The sequence below is a fragment of the Marmota flaviventris genome, chromosome 13, assembly GCF_047511675.1.
Source record: "Marmota flaviventris isolate mMarFla1 chromosome 13, mMarFla1.hap1, whole genome shotgun sequence".
NCBI classification, from domain to species: Eukaryota; Metazoa; Chordata; class Mammalia; order Rodentia; family Sciuridae; genus Marmota; species Marmota flaviventris.
The window spans coordinates 34,559,485-34,581,164 of NC_092510.1; the positions used below are offsets into that span (position 1 = coordinate 34,559,485).

At 34.0% G+C, this 21,680-nt stretch overlaps 1 protein-coding gene across 3 annotated transcripts in view; it reads left to right on the forward strand.

Annotated features, from left to right (window-relative positions):
• The window catches only part of Ptar1 (protein prenyltransferase alpha subunit repeat containing 1), a 46,781-nt gene that overhangs the window by 13,853 nt on the left and 11,248 nt on the right, over nucleotides 1-21,680 (forward strand). For all 3 annotated transcript variants that reach the window (XM_027940127.2, XM_027940128.2, XM_027940129.2), the window contains exons 3-5: nucleotides 8,880-8,946; nucleotides 19,068-19,172; nucleotides 20,912-21,125. In XM_027940127.2, coding sequence (XP_027795928.2) covers nucleotides 8,880-8,946; nucleotides 19,068-19,172; nucleotides 20,912-21,125 — 386 coding nt within the window. The remainder of the gene's footprint in view (nucleotides 1-8,879; nucleotides 8,947-19,067; nucleotides 19,173-20,911; nucleotides 21,126-21,680) is intronic.

Here is a 21,680-nt window from a genome sequence, read left to right on the forward strand (position 1 = left end):
AAGACTCAACAATGTACTATCTCCAGGAGACTCATCTCATAGGCAAAGACATCCACAGAGTGAAGGTAAAAGGATGGGGAAAAAACATATTCAAATGGATCTCGTAAACAATCAGGGACTTCTGTCCTCCTATCAGATAAACAAGCAGGGATATCTATCCTCATATCAAACCCAAGTTAAAGAAGGGACAAGAGAAAGTCATTTCATACTTAAGGGAATTATATATCAACAAGACATAACAATCGTAAATATTTATGTCCCAAACAGTGCAGCATCCACCTACATCAAACAAACCCTGCTCAGTTTCAAGAATCAAGTAGACCCTGACACAGTAATACTGGGTGACTTTATCTCTCTCACCACTGGATAGATCCTCTAAACAAAAACTAAATAAAGAAGCTATAGAACTGAAAAAATATAATTAATAATTTAGACTTAACAGACATATATAGAATATTTCATCCGTGAATGACTGAATATACTTTCTTCTTAGCAGCACACGAATCCTTCTCTAGAATATACAATATGATAGGCCACAAAGCAACTCTTAACAAATACAAAAAAAAACCCAACAAAACCAGAGAGATAATACCTTACATTTTGTCATCCTAATGGAATGAAGTTAGAAATCACAATAAAATAAAAACTAGAAACTACTCTTACACTTGGACACTGAATAATATGCTGTGTAATGACCAATGGATAGCAGGAGAAATCAGGGATGAAATTGAAAAATCCTTGGAGGTAAATGAGAATAGCGACAATACGTCAAAATCTATGGAACACTATGAAAGCAGTTCTAAGAAAGTTGATTGCATTGAGGTCATTTATTAAGGGAATAGAAAGTTAACAAATACGTAGTCTAACATTACATCTCAAAGCTCTAGAAAAAGAAGAATAAATAAATAGCAAAAGCAATAGAAGATAGGAAATATTTAAAAGCAAAGCCAAAATTAATTAAATTGAAACAAATAAACACAAAACAATTCAAGGGGCTGGGGTTGTAGCTCAGTGGTAGAGCACTTGCCTAGCATATGTGAGGCACGAGGTTTGATTCTCAGCACCACATATAAATAAATAAAAATAAAGTTCTATCAACAACTAAAAAAAAGTTAAAAAAATTTTAAAATTTAAAATTCAGATTACTAAAATTCATGATGAAAAAGGAAATATCATGACAGAGACTACTGAAACAGAATGATAACCAGAAACTATTTTGAAAATTTATACACTAATAGAAGATCTTGAAGACATCAACAAAATTTCTAGAGACATATGTCTCTATGTCTTCTAGGGCATATGTCTCATATGACCTACCCAAATTAAATCAGGAGGACATAGAAAATTTAAATAGGTCAATTCCAAGTGATGGAATTAAAACCTACCAACATCAAAAGCCTACCAACAAAGAAAAGCTCAGGAGCAGATGGATTCTCAGCTGAATTCTACCAGACCATCAAAGAAAAACTAACACCAGTGCTCCTCAAATTATTCCACAAAATAGAAAAGGAGGGAATATTTTCAAACTCATTCTATGAAGCTAGTATTACCTGATACCAAAACCAGACAAAGATACATCAAGGAGAGAAAACTTCAGACTAATATGCCTCATGAACAAAGATGCAAAAATTCTTAATAAAATACTGGCAAATCTCATACAAAAACATATTAAAAAGATGGTGCACCATGATCAAGTGGGGTTCACCCAGGGATGCAAGGTTACTTCAACATGAGGAAATCAATAAACATAATACATCACATCAATAGACTTACAGACAAGAATCACATGATTATCTCAATAGATGGAGAAAAAAAGCATGTGACAAAATACAGCACCACTTCATGCTCAAAATACTAGAAAAATTAAGATAATAGGAACATACTTCAACATTATAGAAGCTACATATGTTAAACCCAAGGCCAACATATTGGAGAAAAATTGAAAATATTCCCTCTAAAAACTGGAAGAAGATAAGAATGCCGTCTTTCACCACTTATCTTCAACATAGTCCTTGAAACTCTAGCCAGAGCAATTAGGCAGAAAAAAGAAATTAAAGGGATACAAATTGGAAAAGAAGAGCTCAAACTATCCCTATTTGCTGACGACATGATTCTATATTTAGAAGCCCCCAAAAACTCCACCAGAAAACTTGTAGAACTCATGAATGAATTCAGCAGAGGAGCAGCATATAAAATTAACACCCATAAATCAATTCTGTTCCTATAGACCAATGATGATTCAGCTGAAAGAGAAGTTAGGAAAATTATCCCATTCACAGAAGCCTCAAAGAAACTAAAAAATACTTGGGAATCTTATCTAACAAGAGGTGAAAGACCTCTATAATGAAAACTATAGAACACTAAAGAAAGAAATTAAAGAAGACCTTAGAAGAGGAAAAGATCTCCTGTATTGTTAGATAGGCAGAATTAATATTGTCAAAATGGCCATACTGCCAAAAGTGCTATACAGATTTAATGCAATTCCTATTAAGGTTCAGATGATGTTCTTAATAGAAATAGACAAAGCAGTCATGAAGTTCATTTGGAAAAATAAGAGACTCAGAATAGCGAAAGCAATCCTCAGCAAGAAAAGTAAAGCAGGAGGCATCACAATACCAGGCATTAAATTATACTACAGTATAATAAACAGCATGGTATTGGCACCAAAACAGAAATGAAAACCAGTGGTACAGAATAGAAGACACAGAGATAAACCCACACAAATATAGCTATCTTATGCTAGACAAAGGCTCCATAAATGTACATTGGAGGAAAGATAGCCTCTTTAACAAATGGTGCTAGAAAAGTTGGAAATCCATATGTAGCAAAGTGAAATTAAACCCCTATCTTTCACCCTGCACACAATTCAAATTGGATCAAGTACCTAGGCATTAGACCAGAGACCCTGTGCCTACTAGAAGAAAATGTAGGCCCAAATCTTCATCATGCCAGCTTAGAAACTGAATTCCTCAACAAAACTCCTAAAATACAATAAGTAAAATCAAGAATCCATAAATGGGATAGTATTAGCCTAGAAAGCATCTTCACAGCACAGGAAACAAGAACATGAAAACAAGCCCGTGGAATGGGAAAAAAATCTTTGCCACCTGCATCTCAGAGCATTAATCTCCAGGATATACAAAAAGCTCCAAAAAAAAAAAAAAAGCCCACAAATAACCCAATCAATAAATGGATAAAGGAACTGAACAGGCACTTCACAGAAGTGCATAGAAGAAGAAATAAAAATGGTCAACATTTCTAGCAATTAGAGAAAGGCAAATTAAAACTACACTGAGATTTCATCTCTAGTCAGAATGGCAATTATCAAGAATACAAGTAACAATAAATGTTGGTGAGGATGTGGGGGAAAAGGTACACTCATACATTGCTGGTATGACTACAAATGGGTTCAGCCACTCTGGAAAGCTGTATGGATATTCCTCAGAAAACTTGGAATGGAACCACCATTTGACCCAGTTATCCCACTCCTCAGTATATACCTAAAGGTCTTAGAATCAGTGCCGCAGTCCCGCTGCAGCAGAATAACCGGGGGGTGACGAATAACTTGTGTAGATCGATACAGCAGGAGTGGGAGCCGTTTATTGTAGGACAGGAGCGGTATTTATACATTCCACACAGCTTATCTTAATTAGCATAAACTAGATACATCAGTCAACCAATAAGAAATCTCCACACTTAATGGCTTGCTGGTGTTACTTCACAAACCACTCCCTCTGGCATTTTGCCAGGCGCCATCCAGACTTGTTTACAGACTCTAACATTTCTCTGGCAAAATGCCAGGCGCCATCCTGACTTGTTTACAGACTCTAACAAATCAGCATACTACAGTGATAGCTACATCAATGTGTTTAGCAGTTCTATTCATAGTAGCTAAACGATGGAACCAACCTAGGTGCCCTTCAGTAGGTAAATGGATAAATAAAATGTGTATATACACAATGGAATAATACTCAACCATAAAGAAGAATGAAATTATGGCATTTGCCAGTAAATGGATGGAATTTGGAGACTGTGATGCTAAGTGAAATAAGCCAATCCCAAAAAACCAAAGGCCAGTGTGTTCTCTGATATGTGGATGCTAACACAAAATGGTGGGAGTATGGGTGAATAGAAGTTCATTGGATTAGACAATAAGGAGGAGCCAGAGGGGTATTGAGAAGAGAGTAGAATGTATTGGACATAATTTTCCTATGTTCATATATGAATACATGACCAGTGAAACTCCACATCATGTACAACTGCAAGAATGGGATCCTAATTACAATAAATTGTACTCCTTATGTGTATAATATGTCAAATACACTGTACTGTCATGTTTATCTAAAAAGAACAAATAAAAATAAAAAATAAAATTTCAATTAATCAGCCCCCTGAAGTTCCTTAACAGCGACCTTAGGCAAATTACTTAAATTCTTCATGTTTCTACACCAAAAGCAGGGAATGCTAATCAAGACCTCAGAGGGTTTCTGTGAGGATCTGTCTCTAATGATATCCAGTATTACTAGTTACTTTTCTTTAATTAGCCCTTTCCTGCTTCTGACATTCTACTTTACCCCACCTCTTGCATTTCAACTTGAGTCATGAATCAGGCAGAGTTGGCCAGTGTATCAAAGAGGGAGGCACATGGTTCTGTGTGTTACCAAGCCCATTAATCGTTGGTGGAGGCTGTTGGATATTTTAAGTCCTGAGATTCATAGAAGTTGGAAAGTATTCCTCTACTCCGTGGTCACTACTCATCCCACTTAGGAAATTCTTTTTCCTCATCTGAAGACATCCAGTCCCAGTATGACCTATGGAACTGGGCTAGAAGATACACCTTCGTAACAGGATTTTTCGTTCGGTGTTTACTGTATGTTGTATACTGCCTGACACTTAATGGTTTTAATCACTTAATACCCCTCTAAGGTATTACAGTTATTAGCTTCAGTTTACAAATAGGAACACTAAAGCACAGTGAGTGACATGCCCAGGAATTCCACTAAATAGGAGAGCTAGGCTGTGTACTCAATAACTTGCTATCACTCTCCTAAGAGAAAGCAAAGCTTTGAGTAAACAAAATGTTACTTTGATCAACCACAAATTGAAAAGTGGAGACTTGAGTATTTGCTGTATTTGTGAGTTTTTGCCTATTGCTTCTGTATGGAGATCTCTTTCTAATGAAGGGTGAACTTGTCTTCACTTGTAGCAGTTGGGGGAAAAGAGTTATTAGAAGTATATATAGCAACTACCATTTGTCAGACATTGTCTTGAGGAAGAAGAGTCCAAGGAATGAAGTGCCAGTTTACCTAAGTAGCTTAATGGCTTTTAAAGAGTTGTAGCCATCAAAGAAATTCTGGAGACTTTCTCATCGTGCATAAACCTTTCCACATAGCTACTTATTTAGTAAGTATTTGGGTTTTGATGTTGTCACTACCTTACAAGTTTAGAAATTTACAGTTTTACTATAGGAACAACTGACTCATCTGATTTGATTAATTGATGTTGAAAATATTCATTTCTTCGTTGGTAAGTAGCAATAGTGTTTAGTTGAATAAATACTTATTGAGCAGTTATTTCTCCAAACTGTGGAGAAATGGGATAGATCTCATTTTATAAAATACTGTGCAATGTTTATCATCCCCATTTCACAGGGAAGGAAACTGAGGTTTTTGTTTTTGTTTTGTTTTGTGGGTTTTTTGGGGTGTAGGGATTGAACTCAGGGGCACCCCACCATTGAGCCACATCCCCAACCCTATTTTGTATTTTTATTTAGATACAGGGTCTCACTGAGTTGCTTAATGCCTCATTTTTTTTGTTGAGGCTGGCTTTGAACTCGATCCTCCTGGCTCAGTTTCCTGAGCCACTGGAATCATAGGCATGTACTACCGTACCTGGAAGGAAACTGAGATCTTAAAGAAGTGTTGTAGGTAGTAAGTAGAGAGCCTTGGATGCCAACCCAGGTATTGTGTCTTTTTTTTTTTTTTTTTTTTTCTGGTACTGGGAATTTAATTCAGGGGCCCTTTATCCCCAGCCTTTTTTTTAAATTTAGAGACAGGGTCTCACTGGGTTGCTTAGGGCCTCAGCCTCCCAAGCTGTTGGGAGTGTGCACCACGGGTCCTGGCAGCTGTTGTGTCTTTAAGTCTTGTGCTCTTACCGCTCCTCTGTTCTGTGGGACTAATATGGAATTTCTTCTGGGCAGAGACCATATCTTAATCATCGTCATCCAGCTCAGTGCCTAGGTTGTTATATATGCTTACAGAATTTTTGAGTGAATGAATAATTTGAAGATGTGTTAGGGAGGATCTGTCTCCCTGATTTATAGTTTGATTAAGAGAATAATATTTATATAAGTAACAAAGTAAGGTACATACAAAACAGATGAAAGATTTTTTTCTAGCTAGGTAGGTCAGGAAAGCCTTTATGGGAAAGATACACTTCAGAGTTCCTGAGATATAAAAGGTTTATTGCTATTGGTATAAATATTTGAACACAGGAGGCCATTTCTGGTGAAAAGAATAGCAAGTAGGTAAATCTCAGCTATGTCCAGAGAATAGAAGGTCAACTGATTAGAGATATGTTCCCAGAATGATGGGGTTTGGCTTTAGGTGGAGCATGGCATGTGAAGGGAAATCGTGGAAAGCCAGGCAGAAAAGAAATTGGAACCAGGTTCTAGAAGGCTTCATTTTTCTAATATATATCTCCAGCACCCTGTGGTGTAGTCATACTCTACTAACTATTGTGTCTTTAAGAGCTGGCTGTGAAGTTCATGCATCTTCTCACATGCCATACTTTTCTGTGGTCTTCAGTGCCTTTATAACCATATTCATTTAGTCTCCCATAGGTGCTCCAGTAACTATTAATTTTGCCTTATAATTATTTATATGGTCTCTCCAACTAGTGGGTAACTTTATCAAGGGTAAAATCTGGTTTCATTTACAATTATATCCATTCTTTCAGTTGTAAGGGTCCAATTTAATCTTTGCATATTGTCAGTACTTATAATGTTTGTACAATTAAATGACTAATGGCATAGACTTAATAAATTAAAAGTGCATTTTCCTTGGCAAATATTAAAATAGTGCCTAAAACTATTAAAAGAATAAAGAAGTTAATTTACATATTTATAGGCATATTATGTTTTTGCATGTAATAACATAATAGGAAGAATGCAGGTCAAAAATAAATGTGTGTTAATCCTACTGTTTGTTGCTTATGTATTAAACATTACAGTATGTTCCATAGTGATGAAATCATGGAACTCAAAATAAATGTTATTCTTTTATTAAGATCGTATGAAAATATAATAATTGATTTTTTAAAAAATATTTTTAGGTGTAGATGGACACAACACAATGCCTTTATTTTTATATGGTGCTGAGGATCAAACTGGGATCCCACCCATGTTAGGGGAGCGCTCTGCCGCTGAGCCACAATCCTAGCCCCAACAATAATTGATTTTGTTAATTAGAATATATTTAAATGACGATAGGATACACTTAAGTGTGTTTGTTCTTAGATTTTAAAAATTTATTACTTACACACTGAAAATATCCCACTTCATGTAGACAGACATTTCAATTGCAGTATAATTGATTTGTTAAAAGCACTAAGTTGTCAGATACTAATTCAGTGTCTATGGGCAAATTGCTTAAACTTTGAGTATCTCATTTTCCCTGTCCGTAAAGCTGAGTAAGTGTATCTTGGACCATGATTATGAGACTATAGTGAAAGAATGTGAATAAAGTGCTTAATATGTCTGGTACACAATAATGGTAAATAAGCTATAGCAATCATTTTTATTATTTTATTTGGTTGGCACTTAGATACACACTTGGTAGGGTTACCTGATTTAGAATTTAATAATCCTGGTTTAATAATCTGAATTCTAGAATCTAGAATTCTCCTTTATCTAAATTTTACTCATTTTATTTTTAAAATAGGCTTATGGAGCTTATTAGAATATGTTGAAATTTTGTTAAGACCATGATTGGTAAATAGCTTATGAATATGTGTAGGCTATTCTAGGTGAACTATAAGTCACAAACAAATGAAAAAAAAAGTTTATATGAATAAATGTAAAAGTATAAAATTAAAAACAGTGCAATTTTTAAAATTCATCACACTGATTTTTTAAAAACAATTATATAGGTCAGAATTAGAGGGACATAAATACATTTATGTTATTCTTGTCGGTATACGTAGATACAATCCACTTGGAGGACAATTTGGAAATGCTTAGTAGGAGCCATACTGGTTTTTATATTGATCCAACATGGTAGTTCTACTTCAGGAAACACATCATAAAAAAAGGATCTATAAGATACAGCATCTGTTTAAAATGTTTATAGTAGTTGGTATAGTTATAGTAGTTTTATCATTGCTATAGTTATGTAGTTTTATCATTGCTATAGTTATAGTAGTTTTATCATTGCTATAGTTATGTAAAAATATGCAAAGAGGGAAAATTTTTGTAGGAAATTTTAAATTAATTATGTTAAATGGGTTGTATTATGAGTGATTTTTTTTCTTTTGAACATTTGCACATATTTGATATTTATGAAATTAAATGAAAGTGGTTAGAAATTATTTCTTTTCCTTGGTAAATATTAGTGCCAAAACTACTGAAAGAATGAAGTGGTTAATTATTTACTGGCATATTGTAAAATTGTTTCAAGGTCTGAGTTTTAGAAAAGGTAGACCTAAGTGGAAGAAAGTCTTGAGGATAATCTTCAGTTTAGAGCCAGGTATCTGTCTTTAAAATTAATACGACCTGAGATATATGCTGTTATATGACAGAAAAGGAGAGAACCTTAAGATAAAGAAACTAAGATTTAAAGGTCAAGACTATTTGTTTTTAAAATTACTTCTCTTTATTTTAGAATTGATAGATGTCACGTGTACCCTGCTGCTTTTAAACCCAGACTTTACCACAGCATGGAATGTAAGGTATGTAGTTTTCATCAGTGATAAGATAAAATTTGTCTAGATTTCTTAAGTCTTAGAAGCTCTGTGAGTTGTTAGCTGTTTGAAAAATGAAATGTAAACCGTATGTCCAGGGCATCCTACATTTATTTCTTCAACCCCTTCTTCATAATAACTTCACAGCAATTCTAACACATAAACCATGCTCCTTTTTGCATTTCTGTATTCTATAAACTTTTGTCTAAAATATAAATGTCCATGTTGAGTTTTGTTTGATGTATGCTTTTACTTTTCTTCCTTTCTAGGGGTTACAGGCAACTGGCCTAATTGATTGGATTATAAGGTGTGTGAGAAGCTCTGTAGTACAGTAGAAAGTACATAGGATGGGGATTCAAAGCCAAGAACTTTTAGTCTTGGTTTTATCACTAATATTGAGGGGCATATCATTCAAAAATCTCTGATACTCAGTAGCTTGGTGTCACATTTTATTTATATATTACATTCTTTGATTCTGATTATTACAGCTTTCAAACCCAAAATATTTGATAGAAATATCACAATTCAGATCAAGATATATTTCATATTTTCCCATAGAAAAGAGCCAGAGATTATAATTCTCTATGTTTAAAGATGGCTTAAGTCATACTTTAATTTTATGTATTTTAAGCAATCACATTTTGAGTTGCTACTGAATTTCATGTGTGCAATGGATTTTTAAGAAGATAAGTTCTATTATATGTCTTTTTACACTGTCCTTTGAATAATAATTAGCTATTTAAAGAGTATAAACATAAATATAAAAAGTATAGAATAAGATGTAAGACTTTACTTTTTTTATAATTTTAAAAATCTGATTCTCTTGTGAAAAGCATTGCAGTGGTAAAGAAATAGATTAATGTTTATTGAGAGGCTACTATATGCTTGGGATTGTCCTGTGACTTTATATGTTATGTCGTGTTTCAAACAATACTTGACAACGTTTGTTCATTCATCAAATATTTATCTATTAACTTATATACTAGGTGTTAGGTCCTGGGGATAGAACCATGAATAAAACAAACAAAAATTCCTATTCTTGTGGAATGTTTATTTTAAAAGGGGAAGAAAAGCAATAAGGGCATTTATAAGTGAAATATATAGCAGACCACTTGGTGATAATTCCTGTGGAGAAAAAGTAGGAAAAGAATGTAGGGAAGGCCAAAAACAGAACAGGAGGAGTGGCATTACAGTTTTAAATAGGTGTCATTTTTGAGCAATCCTTTGATTTCTCGGGTGAAAAGCCTTCCAAGGAGAAAGAACAGCACGTGGAAAAGCCATCAGTATTGCCTGCCAGTGTTCCTGGTTGTTCTGGGATAGCAAGGAAGCCAGTGTAGCTAGAGGATCATGAATGAATGTTAGTGTAAGAGATGTGCTCAGAGAAACAGGCCAGCTCTCACAAGGTTTAACTGTTGTAAGGACTTTGACTTTGGATAAAACAAAGTCATTCAAGGCTTTCAAGCTAAGGAGGGACATTAACTTAGGTTTTAAAACTCTTTCCCGGGGTTGGGGTTTGGGTTGTGGCTCAGTGGTAGAGCACTTGTCTAGCATGTGTGAGGCACTGGGTTCGATTCTCAGCACTGCACAGTAAAAAAAAGGTCCAACAACAACTAAAAAAGAAAAAAAAGTACATATATAATATATATACATATATGTAATATATGTATAATATACATATATACATATATATCAAAAAATTGAGAAGTGAAAAATGAATTTTAAAAAATCTCTTGTTTCCTGTGTGGAAAGTAGACTATAAGGAGTGTAGGGAGTGGTTGGGAAGTTAGGGAGTGCTTCCAATAATTAAGGTGAGAGATGTTGAAGAACAGCTCAATAGAAGTGGTAAGAAGTAGTGAAATTTTAAGCTTTAGAAAATAGGAAGAAGGGAGGCATGTCTTACTCTGTTTTTTTTTTTGCTCTGAGTTTACCAAAATGGAAATATGTGGAAGAGGAGTATATTTGGGAGGTAGGGGTAGGGGTAGGTGCTAGTTGGCAGTTAATAGTTTCAGTTTAGGACATGTTAGGTTTGTGTCCATGTATTTCTATATTATCTGCAGTTCAGGGAGGTGTTCTGGGCCAGATATAAATGTGGGGATTGATAACATATAGATGGTTTGAAAGCCATGAACTGTTGGGATCTTTTTTTGGAGTGGGTATAGATAGTGAAAATAACCAGTCCAAAGATGAGCCCTGGGACACTATAGTATTTTAACAGTTGCATACTCCAATACAGTAGCCATTGGCCACAAGTGGCCAAGTAACCCCAAAGTGAAATATATCAATGATTTTTATATTGATAACTCCTTGAAATTATAAAATTTTGGATATACTGAATTAAGTGAAATACATTTGTATTTATTTCTAATATAACTTAGACAATTTAAAATCTTACATATGCTTACTTTTGTGACTCATTGTATTTCTATTGGATAGTACTGTTTTAGCATTTCAAGATGAGGAAGAATCAGCAAAGAGGACTTTTAGGAAGGTACTGTGGCTTTACAGTTGAGAACTTTCTCATATGAGGGGGCCATGTCTTATTTCTTTTCCCCTTATATTTCTCTAGTGCCTGGCACATAATACATATGCGATTTGAAAGCTGGGAACTGAAAATAAGTCATGTTAAGTGAAAAAGACATGAAGATAATAGGGAGAGGGGAGTATTACATTTTTATTCACGTTGTGATATTCCTCATCGTTTGAGAAGAACTGAAAATCTCAGCAAAAAATTAACTAGCATAACATATATACAGATCTGTATATATGTGTATACACACATACATATATATACACACACATATATATGCACACATACACACATTATTTATTGTATATTTTTAAGGCAGTGCAGTATAGGAGAAAGAACCTTCTCTTAGAGAATTTAGTTCTGTTTCATCAGTTATCAGTCAGCTTAAGACAAAACTTTAAATTTCTCAAGAGTTTTATTTTCTTATCTGTGAACTAAAAGATTTTAAATTTTCATGTTTCTTTTGAAACTTGTTTTTTTTCATTACATGTGATTGGTCTTATGAAGGGCCATTGTCTCCTGGATGAGTAGAAAGGGAATCTTGATTTTTAAAAAGTCAATTGCAGGTATGTGTTCTAGTAAATTTTATTATTAGTATAACTGATTGATATTTAAAGACAGAATTATGGGTAAATTTTACATTCTGAGTAGAAATCAACCAGCTTTGGAAATAAACTGGTCTAACATATAAGGTCTCTATTACAAATCAAATACTCTGCACTTTGTTTACTTGTTTGTATATTTCTTTTGCAGTAACCCTGGGAGACATTGGGTCATTTTTTACTATATTTTACAAACTGGTAAAAGATAATACTCCTCTAGTTCAGTTTGTAAGTGCTGTGGTTTTAGGGGGAAAATAGGGGCATGAACAAGTTTTTGAGCTAGCTCTTGTAGTGAGTGATGCATATGCTGGGCTTTGTGGCACATTCTTATAACCCCATCTATTCCAGAGGCTAAAGCAGGAAGATCACAAGTCTGAAGCTAGCCTCTGCAACTTGGAGAGATCCTGTTTCAAAATTTTATAAAAAAAAATAAATAAAAGGGATGGGGTTAGGGATGTAGCTCATTGGTAGAGCACCCCTGGATTCAGTTCCCAGTAGAATAAATTAATTAATTTTTAAGATTCTGCTAGTTATAAAAAGCTATTTTTTCTACTTTCAATATTTGTGGATTACTTGATGAAATAGGTTGATTTCATAATAATATCCAATTTTTTTCATTAGTTAAAGCAAAACATCTTTGAGCAACTAGAAGAGCCGACACAAGGCTCCAGGGATTCAAGTTCTTCATTCAGCATATTGATTTAAATTGGTAACTATAATTTGAAGATTTTATGTTTGGTTTTGACACTTGGGGCTAGGAAACCTTGAATGACTTACTGAACCTCTCTAAGTCTCAGTTTCATCATCTGTAAAATTGAGATAATATTAGATTAAACCATATGAAATTGTTTTTTTTTCTTTCTTTTTTTTATTTATTTCTTACATACATGACAATAGTAGAGTGCATTACCTTCATAATTTTTCATTCACAGCACAATTTTTTTGTAACTCTGTATATAAAGTATTTTCACACCAAATTATGCCATTATACATGAGCTCTCTTATTTTTTTTGCATATAATTAATATACTTTTATACCACCATTTATCATATCTCTTTGTATATAAGGTATGTTAACACCAAATTCACATCTTCATACATGAATTTTGTATAATGATGACCCTCTCCTTCCATCATCCTAGCTATTCCCCTTCTCCCTCTCTTTCCCTCCCTCCCCTGTTCTCTATCTAGAGGTAATTTTCCTCCCATGCTCTCCCTCCCTACCCCACTTTGAGTCACCCCCCTTATATCAGAGAAAACATTTCGGCATTTGTTTTTTTGGGATTGGCTAACTTCACTTAGCATAATCTGCTCTAATGCCATCCATTTCCCTGCAAATGCCATGATCTTAATTGTTTTTTAGTGCTGAGTAATATTTTATTGTATATAAATGCCACAATTTTTTTATCCATTCATCCACTGAAGAACATCTAGGTTGGCTCCACAGTTTAGCTATTGTGAATTGTGCTGCTATAAACATTGATGTGGCTGTGTCCCTGTAGTACGCTGTTTTTAGGTCCCTTGGGTATAGTCTGAGAAGAGGAATAGCTGTGTCAAATGGTGGTTCCATTCCCAGCTTTCCAAGGAATCTCCAGACTGCTTTCCAAATTGCACTAATTTGCAGTCCCACCAGCAGTGTATGAGTGTACCTTTTTCCCTGCATCCTCGCCAACACTAGTTGTTGTTTGTCTTCATAATGGGTGCCACTCTTACTGGGATGGTATCTTAGCATAGTTTTAATTTGCATTTCTCTGATTGCTAGAGATGATGAGCATTTTTTCGTATATTTGTTGATTGATTGTATATCCTCTTCTGAGAAGTGTCTGTTCAGGTCCTTGGTCCATTTGTTGATTGGATTATTTGTTTTTTTGGTGCTTATCTTGCTGAGCTCCTCATATACCCTAGAGATTAGAGCTCTATCTGATGTGTAAGGGGTAAAAATTTGTTCCCAAGATGTAGGCTCCCTGTTCACCTCATAGATTATTTCTTTTGCTGAGAAAAAACTTTTTAGTTTGAATCCATCCCATTTGTTGATTCTTGGTTTAAACTCTTGTGCTATAGGCATCTTATTAAGAAAGTTGGGGTCTAGCCCCACATGATGAAGATTAGGGCCTACTTTTTCTTCTGTTAGATGCAGTTTCTGGTTTATGAAATTGTTTTTGTACACTTAAAAGAAAGTTGAATCTCAACATCCTAGTGTTCATTTCTAACACCATTCTCTAAGAGAAGGAATTGGTTTTCTTAGATAAATGGCTGATTCTAGGATCAAGGTAGGAAGTATACAAGATGAGCCTAAAGCATCTTATAAAGGAAGAAATGTGTTCAAAAATCAGCATGGTGAGGGTATGCTAAAGGAATATAAAACCTGTTGAAAGAGCTTTCAATAAGGCACTGAAATTATTTGAGCAACAAAGTAGACACATATCCACCCCCTTATCCTGGGGAGGTATGTGCCAAGACCCCCCAGCAGATGCCTGAAGCCAAGGAGAGTATGCTTTTTTCCACCAAGTGACTAAAAATAATATTTCATTGTGTATAAATGCCACAATTTTTTTATCCATTCATCCACTGAAGAACATCTAGGTTGGCTCCACAGTTTAGCTATTGTAAATTGTGCTGTTATAAACATTGATGTGGCTGTGTCCCTGTAGTATGCTGTTTTTAGGTCCCTTGGGTATAGTCCGAGAAGAGGAATAGCTGGATAAAGGGATGATTGACATCCTGAGCCATACAGACGAAATTTCATCCTGCTACTCAGAATACATGCACTTTAGAATTTGTGAATTATTTCTGGAATTTTCCATTTAAAATTTTCAAAACTACTGTTGATTGTGGATGACTTAAGTTGCAGATAAAGGGGACTATTGTAATATAGTAATGGCTTAGACCCCATATCCATAAGTCCATACTGATATAAATGAATCAATTAATAAGTAGGGGACAAATATCTTGTTAATTTATCTTATTTATCTGGATGGTTCCCTTCAAGGATTTGGAGCTTAATTCCAGACACCTTAATTGTGCAGTGTGCACTGAATAAAAAATCATAGTGACTTCCTTCCTAAAAGTACTAAAGAAACCTGACATATATTACCTCAGCCCAGTAATCCATATCAGCATCAATAGCATCTTGATACTATGTGTCCCTACTATGAATACATGAGAATGACCCTTTAGCTGTGTGGTCTTCCTCTGCCAAACCCATAACACTAATCTAATCACGAGAAATACAGTATATACAATACCTGACCAATACTTTTAAAACTATCAAGGCCGTTAAAAGCAATGTAAATTTGAAGAGCCTAAGAAGACATAACAACTAAATATAATGTGGAATCGTGGATGGGACTTTGAAACAGAAAAAGGAATTTGGTAAAAACTAAGGAATTCTGAGTGAAGTGTGGACTTCCACTAATAATATATCATTATTAATCATCAGTTTTGATAAGTGAACCACAGTAATACAAGATGTTGATGAGGAAAACTGGGTGCGAAGTGTACAGGAATTCTCTGTATTATCCTTATAACTTTCTGTAAAAATATGGAAGTTATAAAATAAAAAAGTTTATTTTTTTAGAAAAGTTGAATACTAGCAATTTCATGTAACTCAACAAATACTTACTATAAGATTGTTGTGGTAGTAATTAGGTAATATATGTAAATCACTTAAAATAGTACCTGATTCAGGAAATGTTCTGTAGATGATAATTTTTACAAGGATGGCTGTTATTATTTTTGTTGCTTCAGACAGAGTTACTGAGATTGAGGGGAAAAAAGATGGCATTTATTTACTCAATATTTATTATGTGCCAATTACTGACCTAACCAGTGGAGATCATAATCAAAATACAGTTTGAGATAAAAAATAGAAAAATCTAAAAAGTAAAATAAACTTTGTGGAAGTATAAAAAGTATAGTTATCTCCTAGAGAAGGGAATCATGCTGCTTACTTTAGTAACTTCTGAAGGTTCCTATGGGCCTGTTTAACTATAGATAGCTAGCTGATTTTCATAATGATGAACAGGAGGACTTGAAAGGAAAGTGATGAGTTTTTTTAAATTTTTTCATATACTCTTCAGTTGTTGAACGAAATATACAGCAAAGATTAAGTTATTGTTTGAAAAATCTGCTTTGTGGAAAATCTCATTCCTTTCATAATTCTTTTTGTTGTTTTTTTAAAGTCCCTCATTCTTTTTCCTTCTCACCCTTTTTCAGAAGGCAGCCCTCATAATTTCTTTCCACAAAGATTATACCTAAATTATGGTACTTTCTTCACTAACTCTGTTCTCTAATCTCCAAAAAATACCAACACCTTTTCCCCTTCGAGTTAGTTCTCTCCATGATTATTTGATGATTCTAGCTTCATTCCTCCTCTGTAAGCAGTGTCTCATTGGGGAATTTTAGCATTATTTATATCAGTGACTATCATCACAAAAGCCTTTTTTTTTTTTTTTTTAAAGCTATCCAGTAGTTTTCCAGAGCTTATCATATTAATATCTTAACTTGTTTGAGTTAGAGTACTTTTTGAATCCATGAATGAATGGAAATTTTATCTCCAGCCATATTCTTACTTGAAACTCAAATTTATTAGAGCAATTATTGTTTTTTAATTGTATCTATAGGATGTGCAATTGCCATAATGTAACCACTTAGTATACTTCTTTTTAAGGTGTCTTTTAAAAATTTGTTTACAACAGTATACAACACTTACAAGTTGTTCAGTCCTGCCTCTAGGAATGTTTATTAAATTGATATTTAAATTTTGCTTTCTTTTTTATGATTCTATGGCATTCATAGATATCATTGATTAAGTTAGTTAGTAAAGAGGTGACTCCTTCTTTTCTGAAGAAAAAATTTATTATATATCTTATATCTGGGAATAAAGAAAAGCAGTTGCAAATAAGGACAAGTCTTGAATTTAGTAAATAGAAATTAAGGTTAATACAATAAATTTTCTGTAATAGTGGATTTGAACTTTAATATTTCTCATCTGAAGGGCTATTAAAACACAGATTACTTGCCCACTTTTATTAAAACACAGATTACTTGCCCACTGTTTCCCATTCAGTGTGTCCAGGTGAGGCCTGAGCATTTGCATTTATCCTAAGTTCCAGATGATGACTGATGTTGGAACCATGTTGAAAAGCACTGCTCTACAAAGTAGTTAAAATTACATAGAGCAATCTTTTACCTCTTTTTACTTCATAAATATTCCTACTTATTGTATACAAAAAAATATTACTGATCTCAGAACAGAAAATATCTAAGACTATAAAAGCAATTGACTTGCATTACATTTCTTTTTAATGATAAATAGGTTTCCTGTCCATTGAAAAGAAAATAGTCCATAAATCCATTTATTAAAATGACTATAAACCTTCTGGGTATTGCTTCAAATTATAAAATTACTAACCTTAAAACAATTATAAAATACAAGTATTCATTGTCACTAATTAGTATTTTCATTAAAAAGGAAGTTATTTTCCTTATCAAATAAAAATTTAGAAATAGTTTATTGCTACTAAAAAGAATTTTTTATGGTATTTAGGAACCAAATCCATCTAATCCAATATAAGAGACTGACTCTGGTTTTGTTGAGTAGAAACTTCTCTAAAATAAATTAATAATCAGCTCTACCCCAAGAAGGACATTTTAGAATTAATAAGTAAGAGCAAATGATTTGGTTTTATTATAAAATAATAAATATATTGAATTAATTGGGAAGTATAATAAAAAATACCAGCATCTATTATGCAAAACTTATTCAAGAAATTAAATGTTAAATTTTATTTAGTGAAAACTATGTACCAAATACTTTTGTGATGTTCTTTATAACTGCACAGAAGCTTTGGTTGGGCTTGACCATCTTTAAAACAACAAAAACCTTATATATCTATTACTTCTGTTTATATTCAAGAAAGAGTGGCCCAATATATCAGGGGCCATGCAGCTATTTCACCTGGTAATACCTCTTTTGGAAACTTATCCCAAATTATAGTACAAAAGAAACAAGTTACAAGCACAAGGGTTTTTGGTATTTCCCCACAATTTTTTTTAGAATAGCAAAAAGTTAGAAGCAACCTAAAATGTAACAGTGGGAGAAAGGACATTAAATTACATCACAGCTACTGAATTAAAACTATGATCATTCACAGTGTTCATTACAAAAATTATATGGAACTATAGGAGAATTCTTAAGATGTGCTGAGAGCAAGATATAAAATATATTTGCATGCAGGAAAGAAGGAACTATTCAAAAATAAAAATAATTCTATTTATTAGGATAATGATTCAACAGATTTTTTTTCCTTACATTTCAATCATGCTGTGTTTTTTGTTTTTTTTTAATATGTATATTCTTTCATTGTTGTTTGGGGGATTATTTATTTTTTGATAATGAACTAGACCATATCAAGTTCTATTTAAGAAGCTAGAGCACTTCTTGAACACTGTTGGATCTGCCTTAGAGATACTGCTCTCAGGTCATGTAACTTTTAGAAATGAGATAGGCTAGGAAACACCTTTAGTATACCAAATACTTAACTAAAGTTCTGTTGTTTATTTAAGAACTTCTTTTTCTGCTTATTAATTATTTTGAGATTATGAGAATACATTCTTTTTTTTTTTTTTTTTAAAGAGAGATAGAGGTAGAGAGAGAGAGAATTTTTCAATATTTATTTTTTAGTATTTGGCGGACACAACATCTTTGTTTGTATGTGGTGCTGAGGATCGAACCCGGGCCGCACGCATGCCAGGCGAGCACGCTACCTCTTGAGCCACATCCCCAGCCCCAGAGAATACATTCTTGACAACTGTGTATGACATATTTATGACAGTTTTATATGCCACAGTGGTTTGGAGTATTCTCTTTCTCTCCAATTCTTAGAAATTCACTTCACAATGAGGTTATATTAAAAGTCATTCAGAATGTTTGAATAGAAGAATAAAGTAATGTTTTGTTTTTTAATTTTTTTTCTACAGGAAAGAGCTGATCCTCTCTGGCACTTTAAATCCAATTAAGGACTTACATCTAGGAAAACTGGCCTTAACTAAGTTTCCAAAGAGTCCAGAAACATGGATTCACAGGTGTGATTAATTTACAGCATAGTATTCTTGTTTAGAATTAACAATGACTGGAGAAAGAAACAGCATTGTGAAGCAGGGTTGTGTGTTGATTCAAAGCATGAATTCTAAAGTCATGTTACCTACATTTCCAATCTAGGGCTATCACTGGCTACCCAAGTGCTTGTAAGAAATGATTTAACCTCTTCAATTTTCAGTGTTCACATTGCTAAATGACAGTAATTATTACACTCATATCGTACGGTTAATAGTTCAAGGTACATGGGAACAGTACCACATGTAAACACTACCAAAGTACCTGTCATGTATTAAATACTTAGTAAACATTAGCTACTGCTAACTGTGGTAATGTGAAGACTGAATTTAGAGATTCAACTACAATGAGTATCTTGCATTTGAATGTGTTAGGTTGCATTCCTGGTAAAGAAGTTGGTGGTGATTGTTATGGTTATTCAAATTAACTTATAAAGGAAGCTAAAGGCAGCTAAGACAAAGGGCGCATAGGCTATAATTACTAGAATCACTAATGCAAAGAGTAATTTTAAAGACCTGAGGTAGTGAGATGGAAATAAGGACCCTCAAAATCATGGCCAGCCAGAAGCTTATTTGTCTTATTTATAACTGCTTTTATTTGACTACAATTGAATGAAAAAGGTTTGCTGCCTGGTGATAATGGAGAAGTTTCTCTGTAGTTATTCTCACTAAGCCACTTATTTTTAATTGTGGGCATTTTTATTTATTTCAGTATAAGGAATCTTAGGTATAATTGTTCCTTTGGCTAGCATTTCAAGGCAGCTCCTCTCAAACCACAGTTGTATTTTCTTATTTACTAGAAATTGGAATAGGCCTTAGAGAGTCATGGCATTGTGTGGGGGCTTAAAAAGGGATGGGGCAGGGCAAAGATAATATTAAAAATGCATTCATCAATTATTAGGTGTCTTTAGTTTTTTAATGAAGTAATAATTTTGTTAAACAAAACCTATTATTTAAACACGATGAATTGAGTTTTCTTATTCAATTTTCTGTACCTCTGGGTCAGAAATTTTTAGTCTAAAAGAATGCTTTCATAAGAGGAAAATGTTTGTACAACCAAAAGCATTAAGTAGTTAGAAATGCTTTTTACAGCTTTTGGTTTAAATGTATGCTAGTACAGATCTTAAATAGACAAAGGGAAAAATCTATGGATAAAGACATTTTAAAACATCTTCTGATGGTTTAAATTATATTGTATTCTTTCTAGATTTTATGCTGCAATATAGAAATTTTGCATAATGAAAGCTTTCCAGGTGCAGCTTCTCATTTGCACCCAAATATACATAGGGGTGAGGCATGCACATGTAATTGAAGATGTGAACCATGACTCTGCTACTAATATTTACCAGCCATTAATTAATACTCCATAACCATCACCACTACACATAAATACACAGACTAGTTCCTTTTAAGTTTCTTGGTCAAATGGAATTTGGGAGTTGTCATTCAAAACTGATGATATTCTTTTTTTGACAGATTTTAAAGTTTTAGAAAGTATTTCCTTTCCTGTTTGTCCTGTTTTAGTCATACTCCTAAATTTAATTGTCTTCAAAACAGCAAGCCCTTCTTACTTCTCTCAAAATTAGGCTTATAGATAGGACTATTTTGCATTAATAAATAAATGCAGAGAACACTGAACAAAGAATACTGTCTTTTTTCCTCTCTGGTTTATGTTCTTTCCTTGTTTTTCCCAAATGCTTCCTTAACAGGCGATGGGTGCTACAACAGCTAATTCAGGAAACTTCCTTGCCTTCCTTTGTGACCAAAGGAAATTTGGAAACAATCCCTTCAGAGAGGACACAGCGACTAATACAAGAAGAGATGGAAGTCTGTGGTGAAGCAGCAGGGAGATATCCAAGCAATTATAATGCCTGGTCTCATCGCATCTGGGTGTTACAACACTTGGCCAAGCTAGATGTCAAGGTAAGGCTATTATTCAGTCCCAGTGGGCAGACTATCAGCCTGTCCTTTAAATCTTCCTCAAAAGAATTTAAAGCTCTAAAGGAGTAGAGGAAGTAATGGTTCAGTAGCATGAACAGATTATGACTGCTGATACCCCTAGAGAACACCTGGCAATTATGGAAGTGTTTTCATTATCCACTAGTGTGGTTCTGGGGCACCAGTAAGGCTAGTGCATTGGTAGACAAAGGGAGGCTAAACCATTCAGGGAAGGTTGAGCACTTACTTTGTCCTGAAACAAGAAAAGATTATTAAGCCTTTTAGGATTTGGAACTATTTTTTGGTAGTCTCTAGTTATATGCTCACTGTGCTGAATCAACTGGCTATCTTTTCCAATATCCTCTCCTGGAAGTTGGGGAAGAAGAGAGGGTACAGAAGATACCACCCACGTGTTCCCACATTTGACAGAGCCTGTAAATTATCTGAAGTTTCCTAGGTTCTATTTCAGGCCTAAAAATCAGAATGAGGTTGAATCCACAGATTCAGAGAATTATTTGGATGCAGTGTGAGGTTGGAACT